This window comes from Xenopus tropicalis, chromosome 7 (genome assembly GCF_000004195.4).
Source record: "Xenopus tropicalis strain Nigerian chromosome 7, UCB_Xtro_10.0, whole genome shotgun sequence".
Taxonomy (NCBI): domain Eukaryota; kingdom Metazoa; phylum Chordata; class Amphibia; order Anura; family Pipidae; genus Xenopus; species Xenopus tropicalis.
The window spans coordinates 121628694-121654729 of record NC_030683.2 but is presented as its reverse complement, the minus strand read 5'-3'; the positions used below and the strand labels follow the sequence as shown (position 1 = coordinate 121654729).

Sequence of the window (26036 nt, the reverse complement as noted above, 5' to 3'; positions counted from 1 at the left end):
GAGCAAATATTAACGGGGAAAGAGGACAACATTGTCTCGTACCATTAGTCAAAGAAAATGAAGCAGAGCTAAAACCATTTGTAAGCACTTTAGCGGATGGTTTAATATATAGTGATAAAACACTGTTCAAAAAAAAATCAGAAAAAACAAATGTTATTAATACCGCTTTAATAAAAGGCCAAGCGACTCTATCAAATGCTTTTTCAGCATCTAAAGAGAGAATCAAACAAGGAATTTTGTGTAAATTAGTATGAAGAGCTATATTAATTAATTTTCTATTGTTATCTGGGGCTTGTCTAGTAGGAACAAAGCCTACTTGATCGTTTACTATTAGGGATTTTAAGACTGGATTCAATCTATTGGCAAGTATTTTTGCATACATTTTTATATCAGAATTTAATAAAGAAATAGGCCTATAATTAGTTACTAAATTGGGTTCCTTCCCTGGTTTTGGAATGGTAGTAATGGTAGCTTGGAATAATTCAGAGCGGGGAGAAGTATTACTGCTTAAATTATTAAATAACTGAACTAAGAATGGATATAGTAGAAAATATTTTTTTATAAAAGTTGTTAGTAAATCCATCAGGCCCTGGGGCTTTATTGTTTTTTAATATTTTAACCGCCTGCAAGACTTCATCTTCTAAGATAGGTTGATTTATATGATCCTTTTGCTGTTGAGAAAGAACTGGTAAAGTTAAGGAAGCTAAAAAATTATCAATAATAAACTGTGTCGGTTGTGGAGTATTAGGAGCATTGTGTAAGTTATAAAGAGTTGAGTAATAATTTGCAAATTCTTGTGCGATTTGATTTGGATTCGTCAAAATTTTTCCATCAGCAATTTTGATACTCTCTACTCTTGTTTTGGCTCTTGCCTCCCTAAGTTTGTTGGTCAGCAGTCTTCCCATTTTATTATCCTCTGAATAATACTTTTGTTTCAACATCAACAATTGGTATGAAATTTTTTCCGCATTTATATCATTAATTTTTTGTTTTAGCATTGCAACCTTTTGGGAATTAGCCTCAGTAGGTTTTTTCCTCAAATTAGATATCTCAATAGTCAATTGTTCATGAAGTTTAAGTAAAATCTTTTTGTCTCTTTTTTTTTAAATTAGAGGACAAAGTCATAATATGACCTCTTATAAAAGCTTTATATGTACACCACAGTAAATCTGGACTATAATCCGTCTGTGGATTAGAAGATTTAAAGGGCCTGATTCACTAAAGGGCGATAAAACGTGCGCTATTCTTATTGTGCGCTAAAATTTTTACCGCCGCTTAATTTTGGCGATTTTTCGCACGATTCACTATAAGCATACTCGCGCTTTTTTACGCGCGATATTGCAAGCGTTATTTAACTCGCGAAAGACTATTTCAATGCGGTATTTGCCTGTAAATGCGCTAAATTACGCGAATAATCGCCGAATATGAATGGTAGCATAGAAATAGTGTATAAAAATTGTGGAAGCATATAAATGGTGTATATAAATATTAGCCACATATAAATAGTAGATGCTTATAAATAGTAGCCACTAGTGATGAGCAAATGTGTTCTGGTTTCTTTAGTGAAAAATTAACAAATCTTTCGAAAGATCCCCGAAACGGCAAAAATGTTGTGCGGGCAAAAAAATTGTTGCCCGTGACTATTATTTTTTGACACTTGTATCAATTTGTGGATGTGCAGTGAATTTTTGCATGGTGAATTTTTTCATGCGTTTTGCCATTGGCGGATTGTTTTGCGAAATGCATGAAAAAATCCGCCGCGAAAAAATTCAACGCACGTCCAAAAATTCACTGCGAATCCATGCCTGGCGAAAAATTTCATCACTTGTAGCCAAATAGAAATAGTTGCGCAAATGAACGCACGCCATGTTAGCCATACACGCCAATACTTGCGGAAAATTACTGTATTAAAAATGAAAATTTCGCTGCAAACTGGCGGCTGCGTCACTCTGGGGGAAACACAGACTTCAATAAATAACACTGTAAGTCCATATTTTATTGCAAAAAATCATTTACTGTACTTTTGTATAATTTTTCGCATGCCTGTAGTAGGTGTTAATTTTCGTATAGCCGAATGCGATATTTAGCGCGCAAAAGTTATAGTGAATCATGCGATCGTATTCTTTTCAGTGCGGAAATTAACGCAAAACGGTAAAACTAGTGCGAGAAATACCCCATGCGAAAATGGCGATTTTTCGCACGCGATAATACTATGGTGAATCGCGCGCAAGTTATTTTGCGTTTTTTAACGCGAAAAAACGTGCAATCATTTTTATCGCCCTTTAGTGAATCAGGCCCAAAATCTTCTGTAAGCTTAACCAAGTGGTCTATATTTTTGGGAGTAGAAAGAATTGTATTGTTCATTTTCCATCTAGTACCTGAGCAAGGAAATGCTGTCAAATTAAGGTGGAGACCCACTGGAGCATGGTCCGTCCAGGCGGCAATGCCTATGTAAACTTTTTCCATAGACTGCAAAAGAAACGGATCTAAAAAAATTAGATCTATCCGTGAATGAGATAAGTGCACATGTGAAAAATAAGTAAAATCTTTATCAGTTGGATGACCTGCTCTCCAGGCATCATATAGTCCATATTTCTTACTTAGTTGTTTCAGGCCTTTGGCTAGGTTCATAGGAGTACGCAGCGCTTGGCCTTTAGGAATTGGAGATTTATCCAAGTAAGGATCTGGAGCCACATTAAAATCACCTAATACTATTAATTGCCTACAGTCTAAAAGAAAATCTGGTAGAATTTTCAGAGCTCTAGTTATAAACTTAACTTGATGTACATTAAGAGCATAAACATTAAGAATGGAATACTTTTATGAGTATTTCAAAATTTTGCAATAAAAATCTACCAAGTGGATCTTATTAGTATCTCCTTAAAAGAAATTGGTAAAGAATTTTTAACCAATATAGCTACCCCATTCTTTTTACCAGAAGCATTAGCATAAAATACCTCTGAAAAATAAAAAGAATTAAGCTTAATATGAGAATTTACTTTAAAATGTGTTTCTTGGAGACATAGGATATCGATTTTTGCATTCCTAGCCCAATTAAGTACAGTTTTCTTTTTCTGAGGATTATTAAGTCCTTTCACGGTCACTGAAGCTATGTGTAAATGCATTTCACACGTAGGCGTTATGTATACAAGGTGACAAAAAGATATGCAGATAAATTTTCTATATTACTAAAAGAAAAAAAACGAGACTCAAAAATCAAATAATATATCCTGGAAATTAATTATATCCAGATCTTTTTCTAAACATCTTCCATTGTAACTTCCATACCCTTCCTTTTTGCTCAGGTAATACCTTGGAAACAGATAATGGTTTCAAGTCTATATACCAGAAATGTAAATAATTGTGGAACAGATGAAGAACCATTGCCAGTTATTATCCTCTGTTATTATAAGCCACATTGACACATTGTGCAGAACTTTACAAAGATGATATTGCTCCAGCGGAGATTATAATCAGATATGATGGAGTAATAAAATGTGCAAAGTCTGTTGTGAGTCAAGTAAGCAAAATTCTGAATTTTTTGCTTTCTTTTGTAAAAAAGTTTTCCGTGACAACAGTTTGAAGAGCAAAAAAAAGTTGTGCCAAATAAGTCACGTTGGCATAAAAAAAAAGTTGCGCACGTCAAAAAAAAGTGGTGCCGTAGCCGAATTTCTCAAGTTTTTCAGCAGTTTTGCACCTTTTTTTTAGCAGAATGGGACAGATTTGCTTATCACTAGTCAACTTTTCAAAAGGCAAACTTTTTTTTGTGCCTTTTTATTCCATATGGGGGTAATTCCCTATATAATTTTGGCAACAGATGATGCATGGGAAGAACTTTACCAAAGATTAATATAAGCCTGATCTAATATCAGAATGCTAAAAAAAAAAAAACACTTCCCACTGACTTCTACGACTTCTTGGTAGGTTTTAGGTGGTATGATTTTGTATTTAATTTTTTAGTGTTTTTTCTTCTTTGAGAAATTTCAACTAATAGCAGAAAAATCATGATTATTAATACTTTTTTACAAATGCTTTATAATAGTGATAATAATAACTGTCACTTCAGCTCCTGCATAATTAACACATTGTCTGTATTTTATGCGTGATAAAAGCCATCAAAAAGTTAATTTCAGCATAAGGGGTCTTTCTGTAATTTGGATCCCCATATATAAAGTACAGGTATAGGACCCCTTATCCAGAATGCTCGGGACCAAGGGTATTCCGGATAAGAGGTCTTTCTGTAATTTGGATCTCCATACCTTAAGTCTACTAAAAAATCAATCAAACATTAATTAAACCCAATTGGATTGTTTTGCATCCAACAAGGATTCATTATATCTTAGTTGGGATCAAGTACAGGTACTGTTTTATTATTACAGAGAAAAGGGAATCATTTAACCATTAAATAAACCCAATAGGGCTGTTCTGCCCCAATAAGGGGTAATTATATCTTAGTTGGGATCAAGTACAGGTACTGTTTTATTATTACAGAGAAAAGGGAAATCATTTAACCATTAAATAAACCCAATAGGGCTGTTCTGCCCCAATAAGGGGTAATTATATCTTAGTTGGGATCAAGTACAGGTACTGTTTTATTATTACAGAGAAAAGTGAATCATTTAACCATTAAATAAACCCAATAGGGCTGTTCTGCCCCAATAAGGGGTAATTATATCTTAGTTGGGATCAAGTACAGGTACTGTTTTATTATTACAGACAAAAGGGAATCATTTAACCATGAAATAAACCCAATAGGGCTGTTCTGCCCCAATAACGGGTAATTATATCTTAGTTGGGATCAAGTACAGGTACTGTTTTATTATTACAGAGAAAAGGGAATCATTTAACCATTAAATAAACCCAATAGGGCTGTTCTGCCCCCAATAAGGGGTAATTATATCTTAGTTGGGATCAAGTACAGGTACTGTTTTATTATTACAGAGAAAAGGGAATCATTTAACCATTAAATAAACCCAAAACGGCTGTTCTGCCCCAATAAGGGGTAATTATATCTTAGTTGGGATCAAGTACAGGTACTGTTTTATTATTACAGAGAAAAGGGAATCCTTTAACCATTAAATAAACCCAATAGGGCTGTTCTGCACCCAATAAGGGGTAATTATATCTTAGTTGGGATCAAGTACAGGTACTGTTTTATTATTACAGAGAAAAGGGAATCATTTAACCATTAAATAAACCCAATAGGGCTGTTCTGCCCCAATAAGGGGTAATTATATCTTAGTTGGGATCAAGTACAGGTACTGTTTTATTATTACAGAGAAAAGGGAATCCTTTAACCATTAAATAAACCCAATAGGGCTGTTCTGCCCCCAATAAGGGGTAATTATATCTTAGTTGGGATCAAGTACAGGTACTGTTTTATTATTACAGAAAGAAAGGAAATCAGTTTTAAAGTTCTGAATTATTTGTTTAAAATGGAGTCTATGGGAGCTTTCTGGATAACGGGTTTCCAGATAAGGTATCCCATAACTGTATTCTAAAAATAAACATTAAATAAAATTAAAAGGATTGTTTTGCCTTCAGTAAGGTTTAGTTGTATCTTAGTAAGGATTAAGTACGAGGCACTGTTTGTATTATAGAGAAAGTAAATCATTTTTGAAAATTAGAATTGTTTGTCCTGTAGTTCATACTGTAGCTTTCTGGATAATGGGTTTCCAGATAGCAGATCCTATGCCTGTATCTTTGAAAAGTACTCATTCTTCCGAATCTAAAATGAACAAAAATGTCTTTCTTCCCCAAAATGAATGCTATGGGTCCATTGAACAGAGTAATGCAGAAAATACATTGGATTATCAAAGTATGTGCCATGTAGAGACACCACAATTAAAGCAATACATACACATTTCCATGGCTGTCACTTCAGCTATTGTAACATTAACAAACTGTGCCTGCATTTTGCGTGTGATAAAAGCTAAAAAATATATGTTTAACCCAAAATATCATTTTGGAAAGTCCATATTTTAAAGAATCCAAAATGGGTAAATGTGTCTTTCTACTCCAAACAATTAAACTTTGTGTTATAAACTTTCTAAAAATAACCACAAATGTTACTATATAAAATCTTAACTCCTACATCTCTTTATCTACAAAAATAAAACATCCAAAATAAACTCCAGGGGTCTCTGGACCATTTTGATGCCCGAAATGCATGGGGATATCAAAGCATTCAATGTAAATTTTCAGACTTCATCTACTGCAAAATCAGCTTTCTTTCCTATTGTAAGAAATAATAGTGGACCCCATGAGTTACATTTCTGATGAATAAAAAAAATGGGTCTTTCCACCCCAAACTACAATGTATTACTAAAGTTAACTTTTTGCTTTTATGAAATGTCTGAAAATCACCTCTTGCATTGTGCGGCACCTTTTCCCCCATGCCCTGTCTCACTCATACTTCTACCAAGCAAGAAACTACAGACTTACAGTGTATTGATTGCTGTTCTGACCTCCTGCTGTTTCAGTTTTGAGAAATGAACAAATGCCGCTAATTAATTTGTTTCCTTTGGTAGTTTCCTTTTGGTGGTTTTTCAATTTCAGTGTGGTCATCGCACAGTTTCCTTGACTGCAACAAGAAAATACAACATCTTACACCTATAAGGGGTGTTGCATCTCTGTATGTTTGATAAGCTGTATACGTTGCTCCTGCAAAACACTAACACAACTAGCCTATATGATAGTGAGGGGCTACATACAGCAGAAGCCCCTAGATACTTTATTGCTGTATCACTAACACTAAATAGTACATTTTTTACTTGACTTACCTTAAAGGAGACATATTGGATAAATGGGAAAACCCCCCCCAAAAAATTGTAGGCAATTATGAATAATATATGGTGCTGGTTTCCCTTTGGGCTAAACATTAATCCTATCTGTAAAAATGGCCCCTTTATTGGAGCTCCCTATAGATCCTATCACTTCTCCGTCCAGTGTGAAATGAAGAGTGGGCGTGTCCTAACGGTCCCTGCCAGAAGCACAGTAGGAGGGGGAGAGCCAATCACATCCCTGCACTCACACAAGCAAAGTCAGGCTTCAGTTGCCTATCAGGTCAGCCTAGCTGCTGATTGGTTCCTATCCTACAGTGCAGTGTATGGAGGGCCGCCGGCTCCCCAGCTCATCCAGAGAATTCAGCCAGCAGGAAGTGGAACAGATGGGCGGGGCTAGTGGGGTTTTTGTGGAATTTCTCAATAAATCAGCAGGAAACACAACTTTTTAAAGCACAATCCTTCAATATCTGGAGGAGTATAATTCACTGGTACATTCATAATTTTTATAGGATATGTCTCCTTTAATGATTTATGAGTCTACTAGACTATAAAAATATTTAAAATCTAGTTCCTAAAGCCAGAGATTCACATTTAATTACAACTATCAAAAAAAGAAAGAGACTATAACTTGTGAAAATAAATAAAGGTCCGTGATTGGATGGTATTCACCCCAGGGTACTAAAAAAATTCAGCTCTGTGATTGCCAAACCTCTATAGTTAATCTTCCAGCATACTTTGAAGTCTGGCATGGCACCAAGAGATTGCTAAAGTGGTGCCACTATTTAATAAGGGATCCCATTCTCAGCCTAAATGCTAAAGGCCTCTTAGTCTGACATTAGGGATAGCAAAGCTTTTGAAAGGGATAATATAAGTTACTTACTGTAAATATATTGCAAATTACATACTATTAGTTTGTGCCAGAATGCCTTTATGTGTAACAGGTCTTACCAGACTAATTTAATTGCCTTTTATGAGGAGGTGAGCAGGAACCTAGACTCTGGAATGGCAGTGGATGTGATCAACTTAGTTTGCTAAAGCACTACTACTTTGTTAAAGCATTGCATACTGTACTACACACGTAAATATATGTACTTGGCTCCACTCCAACTTGTTTCCTTTGCTGACCCCCTTCAACTCCAAGCAGATATTATAACTATTATTCTCCCCAAAAATCGGAATATATTTAAAAAAAAAACGTGATATAATTAGACTTGATAATGAAGTTTTAGTAATTTAAGAAACAATGTGACCCAGATTATTTTTCATTGATAATAAAGCAACTCTCTGTTGCTTGCAGGTTGTTATACCAATATCCATCAATACTTTATTCTAAAGTTTTATTGCTTGTGCAGTCTGTTTTATATTAAAGGGGTATTCGAGTTTTGGAATATCAAAAATGTAGGGGACTGGAAAATCTTGTCCCTTTCTCACTGGCAGTCCAGTGTTTGGTGTATTATATGAACATATTATATGAAAAGGAGACTTACATTCCACATCCAGGATAGTGTTATGATTAGTAGGGATTCGGATAGGGAAATGAAGCATCTCACACATATAAGAGGTGTTGCATATCTGTAAGTTATGAGGACGTTTGAAAGAGACTAGAACGTGTGAAGGACTAGATGGTATTCACCCCTAAAAGACCTTAAAATAGCTTAGCTTAGCTCCGTGATTGCCAAACCAGGATACTTTGATACCTGCCATGGTGCTGAGAGGTTGGGAAAATGCTAACCATTATCCAGAAAGGGATCCCATTCTCAGCCTGAAAACTATAGGCCTGTTAGTTTGACAACAGTGGTAGGAAAGATTTTGGAAGGGGTAATAAGGGATAGGGTACTTGACTCCATTGAAAATCACAATATTGTGAGTTTGTGCCAGCATGGTTTTATGCCAAAGATCTTGCCAAACTAATTTAATTGCCTTTTATGAGGAGGTGAGCAGGAACCTTGACTCTGGGATGGCAGTGAATGTGATCTACATGGAATTTGTTAAGGCATTTGATACAGTACCTCACAAAAGGTTACAGATTAAGCTAAGTAACATTGGCCTGAAATGTAATTTTGTACCTGGATAGAGAACAGGCTGTAGGATAGATTACAAAGAGTGGTGGTGTTAGGCCAGTGTTGTTAGTGAAGTACCACCGGGGTCAGTCCTTGGTCCTTGATTTTTAATTTGTATATAAATGACTTACAGGTGGGCATTGAAAGTACTTTTTCTATTTTTGCTGATAATACTAAAGTGTGCATAATTATTAGTTCCATGCAGGATGCTGCCACTTTGTGGAGCAAATTGATTTTAACTGGGAAAACTGGGCAGCAAACTGGAAAATTAGATTTAATATTGATAAATGCAAGGTTATGCCCTTGAACAAATCTGTGCCATTCATTAAAGCTGCTCCGTACACTCCAATAGGTGCCCTCGATTCCGCTGCATGTTCCCACCTCCTTTTCCAAAGTGTGCACCATGTGGGGGTAGTTTCATGGTTCCCACAAAGGCTGCATCAATAGTAACAGTGCCCCTGTGCAAAAAAAACTCAGCTGCCGATGTTATTTTGACACCGAAAACCAGAAATAACATCAAATGAGGAAAATTTCCAGCAGTGAACCCATTTATTATTATTATTATTATTATTATTATTAACATTTATTTATAAAGTGCCAACATATTCCGCAGCGCTGTACAATAGGTAAGTTGCATACTGGTTGTTAAACCCATTATGGTCAAGGTAGGGTTAAATGAGCTGCTCTACTGAAGTCTTTGTAGAATATCTCAGCTGATAATGTAAATGAAAATGAGTAGGAAATGGCTATCCTGGAAACACAACAAGCTACTCTATGGCTCATACTATACGTATTACAGGTAAATAATGCAACTGATGGAACAGACGAGAACATCACAGGAAAAGAGGAGAGCACCTTCACGCAGATGAACTGCTTCAGCCTTTATTCAAACCACAGCACACAACATGTGTCGGGCCCTTTCTCAAGTGTAACTAGGTGCTCTCCTCTTTTCCTGTGATATTCCAAAAAGCCAAGCGGTGGGCTATTGGGGATTGACGCATTGTGCCGTGTGAGCAGTAAGGCTGAGCGTTTATATATTCATTTTCCTGGAACAGACAAGAACGTTTAGATAACAATGCTTATTTCTGTCTTTTTGTCTTGCCTTTCTGTCCAATTTGAAAGTTACCCCCAATTTCAAGCCTCTGTAGCCCTCTGAAAATCCCCATAGAGGTCATTGCACTGTCCAAAGTGTACCCCCATGGCCCCAGGGTGCACTAAAGTGAAATACATAAATAACACTATTCCTTACATTCCTCCATTCCATTACATAGTCTACATAGCATATATGATTGAAGTTTGTGCCCCAACACAGTGTTGCTTACTGCCCACTGTGCCCCCAGTAAATTGTGCAGAACAGAATGCTATGTCCTCTTGCCCTACTGTACCCAAATAAAACTCACTGAATCCTCAAACAGTGCCCTTACAGCGCATTTGCTCTGAGTCAATGCCAATGTGATACATCCTGAAGAAGGCATGGAGTCCCCCCACCACCAAAACATTGATTTTTTTGTGGTACATTGGCATAATAAATGGGGTAAGCTCCCCAGCTGACATTTTGCTTGAGTGCAGTCTCTATTTCTGCTTTGTTCTATAATGGGATACAATGACCCACAACCATAAGGCTACTAAACCAGTTCTAAATGTCCCACTGGACAGTAAATGCAACAAAAAAATAAAACATTTTCCTGTTATTCATTTATTCAAAAAAGATCTTGTAAGTGTATTCTTAAGTGGAACGGATGAAAGGAAGCTTTATTTATGACTTTTACACAATGACATGGGCTTCACTCAGCTCTGCTATTAGTTGTGCCGAACATTTAGATTCATATAGAATCAAACCACTCCCCCAGCGTTTTTCTATTCTAACAAAGTCTGCTAAAACATATGCTTATACAATACAATATCTAGAGCTACTTCTCATGGAATAACAAACCGTTGTACAAAACTGCTATGAAGCTTGTTGCATGGGGATTTATTTAACAATTAAGTTTAGTGTCAAATTCAGAATTGGAGAAATTGTGCAACTCCAACTTTTCGATGTAAAAGGAAAACATTTTGGCATAGGGTGGTGCCAACCAATCGGCACTCAGTCAATTGTGAATTTGGTTTGGGATCTAAACAAATATTTTACTCTAGTTTCTTGCCCCTTGTGTGAATTCTCCCGTTTGAAACTGTCTCAATATCATTAACTATATTATATATAAATTCAGTTTAAAGTGAATTTTCCCTTTTAATAAACTTCCAAGTAGAGATAAAAACATGGAGACAAAATCAGTTCATTATCCTTCACAGGCGCAAACAAATAAAAAGATGTTGTTGTTATGGCTACAGACCCGCTAATGATCTGAGGAGCAAATAACAAGGCTTTGCAAAGATCCAAACATGAATTAAGTGTATAAAATATTATTTATTATCATTTATTTATAAAACCTATTCCATAGTGCTATAAAATTAAGTACCAGAATTACATAGTAACATAGTAACATAGTAAGTTGGGTTGAAAAAAGACATACGTCCATCAAGTTCAACCATAATGCCTATATATAACCTGCCTAACTGCTAGTTGATCCAGAGGAAGGCAAAAAACCCCATCTGAAGCCTCTCTAATTTGCCACAGAGGGGAAAAAATTCCTTCCTGACTCCAAGATGGCAATCGGACCAGTCCCTGGATCAACTAGTACTAAGAGCTATCTCCCATAACCCTGTATTCCCTCACTTGTACTGAGAGCTATCTCCCATACCCCTGTATTCCCTCACTTGCTAAGAATCCATCCAGCCCCTTCTTAAAGTTATATAATGTATCAGCCAGCACGAGGGAATTCCAGAACCTCACAGCTCTCACTGTAAAAAATCCTTTCCGAATGTTTAAATGGAACCTCCCTTCTTCTAAACGGAGTGGGTGCCCTCGTGTCCGTTGGAAGGACCTTCTGGTAAATAAAACATTAGAGAGGTTATTATATGATCCCTTTATATATTTATACATAGTTATCATGTCACCTCTTAAGCGCCTCTTCTCCAGTGTAAACAGACCCAACTTGGCCAGTCTTTCCCCATAACTGAGACTTTCCATACCCTTTACCAGCTTAGTTGCCCTTCTCTGGACCCTCTCTAACTCAATAATGTCCCGTTTGAGCACTGGAGACCAAAACTGAACAGCATATTCTAGATGGGGCCTTACCAGCGCTCTGTAAAGGGGAAGAATAACCCCCTCCTCCCGTGAATCTATACCCCTTTTAATACAGCTCAAAACCTTGTTTGCCCTTGCAGCTGCTGCCTGGCATTGCTTGCTACAGCCAAGTTTATTATCTACAAGGACTCCAAGGTCCTTCTCCATTATGGATTTGCCTAGTGCAGTCCCATTAAGGGTATACGGGGCTTGCATATTTTTACATCCCAGGTGCATGACCTTACATTTATCCACATTAAATCTCATCTGCCACTTAGCTGCCCAGATTGCCAGTTGGTCAAGATCCTGCTGCAGGGATGTCACATCCTGGATAGAATTGACTGGTCTGCAGGGTTCTGTGCCATCTGCAAACACTGATACATTACTCATAATACCCTCCCCTAAGTCATTTATGAACAAATTAAACAAAAGTGGACCCAGTACAGAACCCTGAGGGACCCCACTGAGAACCTTATTCCAAGTAGAGAATGTGCCATTAACAACCACCCTCTGTACCCGATCCTGTAGCCAGTTTTCTATCCATGTGCAAACGACTTCACTAAGACCAATAGACCTTAGCTTAGAAAGCAGTCGTTTGTGGGGAACGGTATCAAATGCTTTGGCAAAATCCTAATAGATGATATCTACTGCATCCCCACTGTCCAGCTTCTTACTTACCTCATCATAAAAAGCAATTAAATTGGTCTGACATGACCTGTCCTTCATAAAGCCATGCTGATTACTGCTCATAATGGCATTCTCCACTACATAATTTTGAATGTGATCCCTTAACAAGCCTTCAAATAACTTGCCCACCACGGATGTCAAACTTACAGGCCTATAATTGCCAGGCTGAGATCTTACTCCCTTTTTAAATATGGGAATGACATTCGCCTTCTTCCAATCCCTAGGTACCATACCTGATGAAAGAGAGTCTGAGAATATCAGGAACAAGGGCCACTGCAATTCTGCCCCTAGCTCTCTCAGTACCCGAGGGTGTATTCCATCTGGAATGCAGTAGGGCTGATTTACAAATAAAGGTTCTAGATTGCACAGGTGCAGTTACGAGGAACAATAAATGAGCAGTTGGATTTGATTGGTCTACAGTAGTGATGAGCGAATTTTTTCGACAGGCATGGATTCGCAGCGTATTTCTGCATTCGACAAATTGTTTTGTGAAACTTCTGTGAAAATTCGGCCCGGAAAAATTTTCACACGAAATTTTTTTTTTGCACGTCAAATTGGGTGCAGTTGCATAAAAAAAGGGCGCAGTCGAAGTGGACGCGGCGCATCAAAAAAAGACGTGGTCACGGCAAAAAAGCCCACGGTCACGCCAATATTGGGTGCGGTTGCCTCAAAAAACCACGGCATCAAAAAAATAAATAATTGTGCAACAAATGCATTTTGCAAATTTTCCGCTGTTTTGCGAAATTTTATGGCGGAGCGAAACGGGACAGGTTCGCTCATCACTAGTCCACAGTAAGGAAGTACACAAAAGATCTGATTGGCTTCCTCTAAGGGGCAGATTTATCAAAACCCGAGTTCGAATCCCGAATGGGAAAAATTCGGATTGGAAAGGAAAATTTCAGAAGATCGCAAATATCCCGAAAATGCTTATGAAAAAATCGTATTAGTCATGAAAAAATCGTATTGGCGATCCGAAAGTCACGTAATTTTCGTACCAAACCATTGCAAACAGCGGCAGAGTCTTTCCGAATTTTTTGCGCGGGCGCACGACTTGTCGCACGACTTTGTGCGCCCACGCGAAAACGCCGCGGCTGCTCGAAAAAATCGGGCGCGAATCCGCTCGGCGCGTTCGGACCCGTTCGGGTCTTAATAAATCTCCCCCTAAGTGTATTGTTATAAACTAGGGACAGTGTTAGTAGATCAGCCCCAGTGTGTATATAACAGATCTGTCCTGAGTATATAATAATAAAGCTTAGAAGATATAGTAGATTTTAACAGCTGCCAGAATAGCTTTAGCAGCTAAATGGAAATCCAAAGACCCTCCCTCTATATCCGAAGTAATAGCTAGAGTAAATAGCAATAGACGCTTTAAAGACAAAATAGCATTCTTGCAAAATAAATCTGCTAATTTCCAAATGATCTGGTCCATTTGGGTGTTCAGGGGCCTTGCCAAAGCTTAGTAGTATGCAGGACTATTCCCCTAATCCCGGCACATCCTAGCCATAAGCTTCTTTCTTTTGACTAACATAAACCCCCAAAACTATCAAGGCTGACAGTTATTGTTTTCCTTCCATTAATCAAGCTTTCCAGGTTTTCATATCTTTCTTACCCAACCCCCCCCTTCCCCTCTCCATGCCCCCTACTAAAACCATACTCTTTCTTGAAACTTGGACAATTTGCCCAAATATAGATTGCACATCATGTTGACCCTGTTCTAATCAATGTTTTGAACGGTATTCTACCAGAAGGTAGTTAAAACTGCTAACCCCCCTCCCTTTTTTCCTTCTATACCCCCTAAACTATTTTTTCAACAAAAAGATAATACAGTATATATTGGCATGAAGAAATAAGGATGTCGCTGACGGTTCTACTCAAAGATTGAAAACAAAAATTCTCTTGCTGTATAATTAATAAAGAATAATTCATGTAGAAACTATGATTTTCCGAGGGGGCATAGACCGCCCAGCCAGTTAATTTCATATTTGATACATTCACTGTGCTGTTCATATCCATTGTGCCAACTTCAGAAGTTCTAAAAAGAGATGGAGAGATGGTAATCATTAACTGATCATTTGAACTGAAGAAGCCACTCGGATGAGGGGTGAAACGTTTTCAAGAAAAAACTTAGAAAAGTCCAGTTGTTTTAGACTTAATTCTACTAGATACTGTACACTACAGTCTTGTTCCAGGGTATTATTTACACCTCCACCATTGAGCAGTTGTACTAGAAAAAATGTTGCTAGGGTTGATGAGTGGCTTCTTCAGTTCAAATGACTGGTAGGGAATTCCCCAGCATTTAAACCCTTGAGGGTAGTACTGAATAAGTTTAATGGAACCATTGTGATTGGATGCATGTGACTGTACTACCCTCAAGGGTTTAAATCCCGGGGAATTCCCTACCAATCATTTGAACTGAAGGAGCCACTCGGATAAGTGGTGAAACGTTTTTAAGAAAAAACTCAGAAAAGTTCAGTTGTTTTAGACTTAATTTTACTAGATACTGTATATCATGACCTGGATGAATGAGAATCTTCCTAGACAAGACAGTAGTGTATTGTGGGAATACTATGAAAATTTTGAAATACTGGGATATCATTTTTCCAACATGTTGAAGAAGAAGATAGCAGGACCAGGGTTCCAAAGAGAGGGGGTCCTCAGACAGAGAGGAAACTGGTAAGGAGCTGCGACTCCACCCACAATCCTATTCATTCTCTCTCACAAACTTTAAACTGTGAAATTATATTGTGTCCCCAATCTCAGCTAATAGATCTTTTATTTGCACGTCCTTTATTGTCTATAACAATGTCGTGTGGGACATGCCCCATTCATTATTTTATATTCCATAGTATGCTTGGCCCTCCTGCTGCCAGATACAATATCCTTCAGCCTTAGACTGAAAAAACGATGATTAGTAATGGAAAGCAAAAAATGGAGGACATGCAAACATTTCAAGAGATTAATGTAGGCAACCAAAAAGAGCATGTAAAGAGACTGGGATATCTGGCCTCGATGGTCAACAACACTAAACATCATAGATAAACTCAACCATGTGCTCCTCCCCTACCATATAAACCAATGTGTTTTAGAAAAAAATAGAAGAATCAAGCACCTGGGCTGCTCTTTTTTTATTTTTTTTATTACCCCCCTTTCTTTTATCTCTTCCACTTTCCTTTGTTGTCTTTCCTATCCTTTCCTCCTACAGTTTTCTCTTGTTCTTCTCAGTGTTCATGTCTCAATTATTTCTAAACTTAGGAGACAGTAATCTTGGGCCGTTTGTTTAACTACACAGTTTAACAGTAGAGATGTCTCTTCTTGCTAGCAGCTCCAACTTTAGAAAATAAAGAAATACTGAGTTTACCATAAAATCGCTACAATACTCACCGCATAAATAGAATCTTCAGTCTTTGGAGCAACATTTCTTACACCTTAATAAATCAGAATACAGTTGCTGAGACTTTTTGCAATTACTTTTGATATTTTTTTTAAAACAGTTGAATAAAGGCCATAGTTTTTAAACTTTATCATTTATCAAGAGCCCCCCTAAGCTTATTCCAAGGTTATAGATATTTAGTAACAGTTACTCTGCTATAAATCCAAGAAATGCAGCAAATCAGCACTCACCCCAAATCCCCCCCTAACTGGCCTTCAGGCTGGGCCCCCTTAGCCCATAACAAGGTTACAGATATATAGAAACATTGGGGTAACAGTCACCCCGCTATAGTTCCAGGGGTACCCAGGGCACAAATAAGCACTCACCCCAAATCCCCCCTAACTGGCCTTCAGGCTGGGCCCCCTTAGCCCATAACAAGGTTACAGATATATAGAAACATTGGGGTAACAGTCACCCTGCTATAGTTCCAGGGGTACCCAGGGTACAAATAAGCACTCACCCCAAATCCCCCCTAATTGGCCTTCAGGCTGGGCCCCCTTAGCCCATAACAAGGTTACAGATATATAGAAACATTGGGGTAACAGTAACCCCGCTATAGTTCCAGGGGTACCCAGGGCACAAATAAGCACTCACCCCAAATCCCCCCCTAACTGGCCTTCAGGCTGGGCCCCCTTAGCCCATAACAAGGTTACAGATATATAGAAATATTGGGGTAACAGTAACCCCGCTATAGTTCCAGGGGTACCCAGGGTACAAATAAGCACTCACTCCAAATCCCCCCCTAACTGGCCTTCAGGCTGGGCCCCCTTAGCCCATAACAAGGTTACAGATATATAGAAACATTGGGGTGACAGTCACCCCGCTATAGTTCCAGGGGTACCCAGGGTACAAATATGCACTCACCCCAAATCTCCCCCTAACTGGCCTTCAGGCTGGGCCCCCTTAGCCCATAACAAGGTTACAGATATATAGAAACATTGGGGTAACAGTCACCCCGCTATAGTTCCAGGGGTACCCAGGGCACAAATAAGCACTCACCCCAAATCCCCCCCTAACTGGCCTTCAGGCTGGGCCCCCTTAGCCCATAACAAGGTTACAGATATATAGAAACATTGGGGTAACAGTCACCCTGCTATAGTTCCAGGGGTACCCAGGGCACAAATAAGCACTCACCCCAAATCCCTCCCTAACTGGCCTTCAGGCTGGGCCCCCTTAGCCCATAACAAGGTTACAGATATATAGAAACATTGGGGTAACAGTCACCCTGCTATAGTTCCAGGGGTACCCAGGGCACAAATAAGCACTCACCCCAAATCCCCCCCCTAACTGGCCTTCATGCTGGGCCCCTTTAGCCCATAACAAGGTTACAGATATATATTATTTATACTACTATATAATACTAAATAATAGCCCCATTCTGTATTTCCAAATTACCATTCTCCTCCATTTTCTTGGTTCTTTTTAGATAGCAAAAGTTTCCCAGGCCCATCAGAGCTAAAATGATAATATTTCCAGCAACCATTGCAGGAATCAGTTTTGAATCTGAAAACATTTCCTTGGGATCTAAAAAAAAATAAAAAAGTGAAATTTATTTGTGTGTTGAAAAGGTTATTAACACATTCTTTCATTTCCTTACATTAAATATATGCATTAAAACAATGCATATATTACATGTACAGCAGTGGAAAGAACTAGGCTATCCCTATGACATTACAAACTGGGGCAGGGAGCAGAGAATTGAATAGGGAGATAGTGAGAGCACGTTTAGGAGGCGGCTTTAACAGCTGATTTTGGGTTTACATGTCAAGGCACACTTGGCACGTGGAGGGCACTTTAATAAACAGACACCATGGTCATATTACCCTGTTTATACAGTCCAATTAGGCTGTTATTCCTTACTGAAGATAGATTACTGAACATAGCACAGTTCAGTTCAAGACTTACATTCCACATCCAGGATGGTGCTGTGATTAGTAGAGATCCCTTTACAAGTCACTGTACAGGTTAGCGAGGTATTATGGTCTGTCTGTGATGGGGTGAAAGTCACGTGGGACACGTAGGTGACATTATCACTTGGTTGGAGCAACTGATAATTTCCTACATTAGTTATGTTTATATTTCCAGCCCATGTGATGGTTGGAGAAGTCTCCATGCAGTTCCCAAAAGTTGTGCAAGTCAGTGTCACTTGTTCCCCAGCGATCAGCTTCTTTATAGGGAATATATCAGGTTTGTTTAGGTCTGTAAGATAAATGAGGCAAATACTGTAAACCTGTAGACATTGTCTTCTTCCAGGGATTCAGTATATCATTCAGTACAACCATAAGAATCTTCTAAAAATCCATATTTCCATGCTGCTGTACATGCAAAGCAGAATGAATTCTGTGCTTTAAAACCCAATGGGTGAGGGTCAGGGTATTCCATGCAATGGAAAAAAAGCAATTTCTTTGCCAAAAGAGCTGTTTTAAAAATAAAATGGCTGTTTTTAATGGTCTTTTACTGAATCAATGAAATATCTGCTTACCATGAAAGTTCCACTAGCTTGCCTGAGGTGGATTTTAATAACCACCAAATGTATGTGCCAGTATAATATGTTTCTTAATATATAATGGACCACAGAGAGTGGCATCATGGATAGTACAGTTGCCCATTATGGTCTCCCCCATTCTTTACATAGAGAATATTACATATTGCTTTTAAGGTCTCTAGAAAGCAATAAACAGTATTGAGGAGAGGGTGGTTGTGCTCAATATATGTATCAGCCAGTACGACTGGTTCGGGGAGGGAATTCTCACAGCTCCCACAGTAAAAAATCCTTTCCAAATATTTAAACTGAACCTCCCTTCTTCTAAACAATTAATTAAGCCTACTGGTAATGCCAATTTTTATGGGAGACTTTTTTTCCATTTTTTTTCTTTAGGACATGAGAAAAGGAGCTAAGAAAACAAAGAAGGCTACTAGTTTTGTGTATGTATATAAAAACATGACTTACAATCAACATTCAAGGTGATGCTTGTCTTTGTAGACCCATGTTTATAAGTCACTGTACAGGATAAGGGGGAATTATGGTCCCTCGGTGATGGAGTGAAAGTGATATTGGACCAGTAGCTGAAGTTCCCATCTTGGTGCCGCAATGTATGGCTCTGTGTTCTTTCTGTATTTACACTTCCTTCCCATGTGAAGGTTGGAGAGAGCCCAGGGCAGTTTGTAGGAGCAGTGCAAATCAGAGTCACTTCTTCCCCAGCGATCAGACCCTTGGTGGGAGATATATCAGGTTCTTTCAAGTCTGCAAAATTCAGAATCAAAAATCAAAATTTTTCTTAATACAAGAAGCTAATTTGGGGGCTGTATCTTGTGCTACTGCTGATGTGATTAACCACGCTTAGAGCAGGAACCCATTTTAGGCTGGATCCTGGTAGGATTCCCTAGAACAGTGATCCACAACCAGTATCTCAGGGGCAACATGTTGCTCCCCAACCCCTTGGGTGTTGCTCTCAGTGCCCCCAAACCAGGGAGTTATTTTGAATTCCTGACTTGGGGGCAAGTTTTGGTTGCATAAAAACAAGATTTCCTACCAAATAAAGCCCCTGTAAGCTGATAGGGTGCATAGAGGCTGCCTAATAGCCAATCACAGCCCTTATTTGGCACCTCCATGAACTTTTATGGTGCTTTCTGTTGCTCCTCAAGTCTTTTTACATTTGACTATAATTCATTTAAACCAAAATGTTTATTAGCAGCTTTAGAATGATCAGCACAATGTATATACTATATAGTGTTTCCTTATTCAGATCTATGGCATTTCTGGGTTTATATTGTTATTCCACTTACCTGCCACAAATACAATTGGCTGTATATCAATGTAGTTATATTGCACAGGACTGTCAACCCTGAACTGGTACTGTGCCGCGTCTCCTGGTTGTGCATCGCTGATAGAGAAGGAACAGTCTCCGGCACTCACTTTCCCAGTGAATATAAAGCGCCCGTTTGTTGTATCAGGGAACCGAGAGGAGTCAGTGGAAACTGCAGCCATTTTATTTAAATGCCCTTTATATCTTTTATACCAGGTTCCAATGGCATCTCTGGTTAAGGTATAACTCGGACCAACAGCAAATCTACAGGGGATGTGCACACAGAGCCCCCTCTGTACTGTTATCTGTTCTGGTGCCTCTATGCTAAACCCAGGTTCTATCTCACAGTTCCTTCCTGTTGGGACAAGAAAAATAAGTTCATATTTTACCTATAAATGTTCTGATTCTTTACAGTTTAACAGGGAATTCTGACCCCACTGCCTATGAACAAAGAGAATGCTCCATTAGGACTGCGATGCCACAATAGATATACAGTTGAGTATCCGTCTTAAGTACAAGACTGCTGTAGTTGTGCAACTTAAAGTCCCCATACACGGGCCGATTGTAGTTGCCGATAACGGTCCCTTGGACCATTTCGGCAGCTTATCGGCCCATGTAGGGGCAGAAATGACGACCATACCCGACCGATATCTGGCCTGAAATTGCCCAGATATCGATTGGGCAGGTTAAAAGATTCAGTTGGATCAGGGACCGCATTGGCTCGTTGATGCGGTCCCTGAACCGACTGCCCCATTGCTGCCAATATAATTCGATCGTTTGGCCCTTAGCCTACACGTTCCCCGTAGGTGGGGTTATCAGGTGAAGATCTGCTCGCTTGGCGATCTCACCAAGCGAGCGAATCTTCACTTGTATGGGGACCTTTATTCTGGATCTGGCTAAAGATACAGGGCAATCAATTGTCCCTTTGTGCTGCTGCACTTACTTCAGGGGCAACAGTAAAGAAACCCAACTGTCACTCATAGGAATACCAATTCCCCATTTTACTATGCACGAAAAGTTTGCCAAGCAGTTGTGCCCAGGGCACACATGGAATATATTCCACCACTGATTTATATTTGGGAGAGGGACTCCCTGAACTGCCAGCATTTTCTTAGTGGACATCTGAAACAACCTGGACCTAATGAAGTAACTAGAGGAACTTTCAGGGGAGGCGGGTGGTTGCAACAAAAGTCCTGTAAGTGCTGGACTTACCCAAACAATTCTAATTAGTAAGTACTCTACTGGTCTTAAAGTGAAAAAAGGCTTTTGATGCTAAGGCCCACAGGGCTTGCAGAAACACTGTACTGAGTCCTCTAGCAAAAGAAACAGAGGATTTCTTGTCTCCTTTTCTTGTCTCTCTCCCTTCTGCTCCCCCTCCCATAAAAATTCAGAAGAATTCACTCCCCCTCTCATCAGAATGTGTAAGCTGAGCTATCAGGAAGCTACTGAGACCAGGCTATAATGGCAGCTACTATCTTAAATAAATAGAAGGATCATCTAGGGCTCTTTACTCAGGTATGATAAAGCTTTTCTGCTGAATAAATATAGTGTTCTAGGTGGCACTAATGTGGCTCATCTATTGGCAGTAAAATGCCTTCTCATTTACAGTGGCTTGCAAAAGTATTCGGCCCCCTTGAACTTTTCCACATTTTGTCACATTACAGCCACAAACATGAATCAATTTTATTGGAATTCCACGTGAAAGACCAATACAAAGTGGTGTACACGTGAGAAGTGGAAGGAAAATCATACATGATTCCAAACATTTTTTACAAATAAATAACTGTAAAGTGGGGTGTGTTCTAGGTGGCACTAATGTGGTAGTGGTTTCTAGTTTTATAAATAAAGTACCCCCTATTGTAAAATATAGGGACATTATAAGTTATAAATTATATGACTTCTAATATGCTCATAGATTACAACAGGGGGTACTTTGTTATAATATACAAGTTTCAGTGAGTCATGTGAAAGAAATTACATCACTAAGCTCCTAAGCTCTGATGAAATCGCTAAGCCCCATTTATAAGGATATCATTTACAGTTTGGTCCCATAGGGAAATGACCCAACTGTATATTATAAAAGCATAAACAGTGTCACATACACTAGACGCCCAGTAACATGCAGAATTATCTCTCCAATCCTGGCTCATCCCAGGCACAAGTTCCCTTCAACTAATATAAACCTCCAAAACTATCATGGCTGACAGTTACTGTTCTCCCTTTTGATTTTGGCTTTCCAGGTTTTCATATCTTTCCTACCAAACCCCCCTCCTCACCTTACCACCCTCTCCCTCTTTCTTTCCATCCCTACTAAAACCACCTTTCTGATAATTGGAGGAAGAGTTTAAATGTATAATGTGAACCATGTTATATATCAATGTTTTGAATGGTATTCTACCAGAAGGCAGTTAAACACCTCCCCCCCCCCTTTTTTTTTTCTTTTTGTACTATCCTAATGTTTCAATAAAAATGTTAGTTACAAAAAAAAAACCAGTGTCACATACTCACCCTCCCACTGTAGGGACAGCATAAAGAGTAGAACTGTGTGGCACGGCCAAAGGAACCTACACCCAATGTGCCACATCCCGATGGTCAGTGTGTGTTTACAGAAGGACTTTCTTATCTGAAAAAAGATTAGACAATGGGACACATTCACTGATCAGTAAGAGAAATAAGTATTTGTAATATATTCAATATACCAATACAGGTATGGGACTTGTTACCCAGAATGCTTGGGACCTGGGGTTTTCTGAATAAGGGACCTTTCCATAACTTGGATCTTCATACCTAAATCATTTAAACATAAATTAAACCCAATAGCAATTTTTTGCCTCCAATAAGAATTCATTATATGTTAGTTGGGATCAAGTACAGGTATTGTTTTATTATTACAGAGAAAAGGGAATCATTTAACCATTAAATAAACCCAATAGGGCTGTTCTGCCCCCAATAAGGGGTAATTATATCTTAGTTGGGATCAAGTACAGGTACTGTTTTATTATTACAGAGAAAAGGGAATCATTTAACCATGAAATAAACCCAATAGGGCTGTTCTGCCCCCAATAAGGGGTAATTATATCTTAGTTGGGATCAAGTACAGGTACTGTTTTATTATTACAGAGAAAAGGGAATCATTTAACCATTAAATAAACCCAATAGGGCTGTTCTGCCCCAATAAGGGGTAATTATATCTTAGTTGGGATCAAGTACAGGTACTGTTTTATTATTACAGAGAAAAGGGAATCATTTAACCATTAAATAAACCCAATAGGGCTGTTCTGCCCCAATAAGGGGTAATTATATCTTAGTTGGGATCAAGTACAGGTACTGTTTTATTATTACAGAGAAAAGGGAATCATTTAACCATGAAATAAACCCAATAGGGCTGTTCTGCCCCAATAAGGGGTAATTATATCTTAGTTGGGATCAAGTACAGGTACTGTTTTATTATTACAGAGAAAAGGGAATCATTTAACCATTAAATAAGCCCAATAGGGCTGTTCTGCCCCCAATAAGGGGTAATTATATCTTAGTTGGGATCAAGTACAGGTACTGTTTTATTATTACAGAGAAAAGGGAATCATTTAACCATTAAATAAACCCAATAGGGCTGTTCTGCCCCCAATAAGGGGTAATTATATCTTAGTTGGGATCAAGTACAGGTACTGTTTTATTATTACAGAGAAAAGGGAATCATTTAACCATTAAATAAACCCAATAGGGCTGTTCTGCCCCAATAAGGGGTAATTATATCTTAGTTGGGATCAAGTACAGGTACTGTTTTATTACTACAGAGAACATTTTTCAAAACTCGAATTAGTTGCTTATAATGGGATTTAACAGTAAAATGCTTTAAACAACACAAACAAATATACAGATTTACCCCTGCCAGTACACTTCTTATAAGCTAGACTCATCATAAGGCAACTAAGATACCAGGTTATAAATGATATAGACTCTCTGAAATGAGTATCATGTTTGGATTCAACAATTGGATACTCTTAGTAGTTGGGGAAATAAACCCTGTAAATATTCTTTTGTTATTTATTTGAATAGTGCTGTTCTTATGGTCCTACCTTTGTGCTTTTTTTTCTAATATTTGGAACTTCTTAAGAACATTACAGCCCTGGTGAGACATTCAGGTCCAGAACATGAGAATATATTGTTTGGAATTGACCACTTTTCTATAATAAGTATAAGTCAACGTATTCCCACATATATCTATATAAAGCATGGGTAAAATTTCGTGGAAACAAATTTTCATGGCGATCGTTTCAGCTACAGGACTTCAGAAATTCCCACAAAAAGTAAGTTCACCTTCTGAATTAGTGGTTTTTATTAAATTTCTGTGGATTGCCTCAGAGCTTGCAATTTACAGCATCTTGTTTCCCGCATGTCATAGTGATAAAACATCCTAAATATGTATGTCAGTGGTCTTCTGAACAGTTTGATGCCAATGTTTACCCATGTGTGTGGCATGTAAAGACCTCAAAAATAAAGCCATGCATATGAATTTTAACGGCTGCCTCTTCAACTACTGTAAAAGCAACACACTGCCTGCATTTTGAACGTGATAAAAGCTGAAACGGTATTCAGCATGAATTTCTCAAACTATGGTAACAGGTAGATTTAGGTTTTATTTTATTGGCTGCCAAACCATCGTACTCCTATAGTAAGAAATGCTAAATGTAAGTAAGTCCCATGAAACATATATTTTTGGAAAATGAAAGTTCTGACGAATCCAAAATGGGTAATTATATGTTTCTACCCCAAACTACCAAACTGCAAAGCTTTATTAAAGTGAGATGCTTTTATGCAATTTATGGATGTCGCCTCAAAGCGGCACCTTATCCCCCACATATCCTGCCTCACAAAGATTTATACCAAGCAAGAAAATATATACTTACAATTAAGGGACTGCTGATTTGACCTCCTTCAGTTTTGAGAAATGAGCAGATAGATGCTGAAAATCATCTCCATAGTTTATTTAACTGGGTGCTAAATCCTTGAGTAGTTTTTTTTATCATGTGGTGGTTTCTCTAGTTTAGTGTTGTCATCACACTGTTACCATAAGTATATAATTGGCTGCTACAAGGAAGCTAAATATCTTGCACCTACAAGAGGTGTTACATCTCTGTAAGTTTGAAAAGCTAAATGCCAACAGGACTAGCCTAATTGATAGTGTGTGTATCCCTAATAACAATAATAATAACTAATAACAATAATAGTAAAGTTTTTACAAGACTTGTTTCAATTATTCATGAATCAATTTCAGTTAGAAAAAACAAATTTTATTTGGGTTGAAAAAAAAAAAAAAAGACAACTCACCATGAAAGAAAAACAAAGGCTTACTTGTAATAAATAAACTAATATGATCAAGTTTAGCACCAACAGCTGGTTGGCTCAGGGGGGAATTTCAAAAGAGACTAGAATATGTGAAAGTCAAAAGGTCCAGGACCAGATGGAATTCAACCCAGAGTACTGAAAGAGCTCAGCTCTGTGTGTAAGGAAACTGGTAGGGGGCGCTAGAGAGGAGAAGGAGGGTGTTGAGTCTTTAAAGAAATACCGTCCTAGGAAAACATGTTTTTTTTTAAAACACATCAGTTAATAGAGCTTCTCCTGCAGAATCCTGCATTGTAATTTTCAAAAAGACAGATTTTTTTTATATTTTATTTTGAAATTTCACATGGGGCTAGCCATATTCTTCAGTGCTGCGCTGCAAGTTAGAATGATACCCCCCCCCACCCCCAGCAGCCGATCAGCAGAACAATGGGAAGGGAGCAAGATAGCAGCTCCCAGTAGGTATCAGAATAGCACTCAATAGTAAGAAATCCAAGTCCGGCTTGGGACTCCTCCAGTTACATGGGAGTAGGAGAAACAATAGGTTAGCTGAAAGCAGTTCTAATGTGTAGCGCTGGCTCCTTCTGAAAGCTCAGACTCAGGCACACTTTACTGCTGCGCTGCAAGCTGGAGTGATATCCCCCCCCCTCACCCCCAGCAGCCGATCAGCAGAACAATGGGAAGGGAGCAAGATAGCAGCTCCCAGTAGGTATCAGAATAGCACTCAATAGTAAGAAATCCAAGTCCGGCTTGGGACTCCTC

General features: G+C 38.5%; 1 protein-coding gene across 1 annotated transcript in view; it reads right to left on the bottom strand.

The window, feature by feature from the left end:
* Nucleotides 1–18022: 18022 nt before the first annotated feature.
* LOC105947864 (sialic acid-binding Ig-like lectin 16) overlaps nt 18023–26036 on the bottom strand; it is a 63321-nt gene continuing 55307 nt past the window's right edge. Inside the window, exon 6 of the mRNA XM_031906563.1 lies at nt 18023–18327. Within this exon, the coding sequence (XP_031762423.1) occupies nt 18023–18327 (305 nt within the window). The remainder of the gene's footprint in view (nt 18328–26036) is intronic.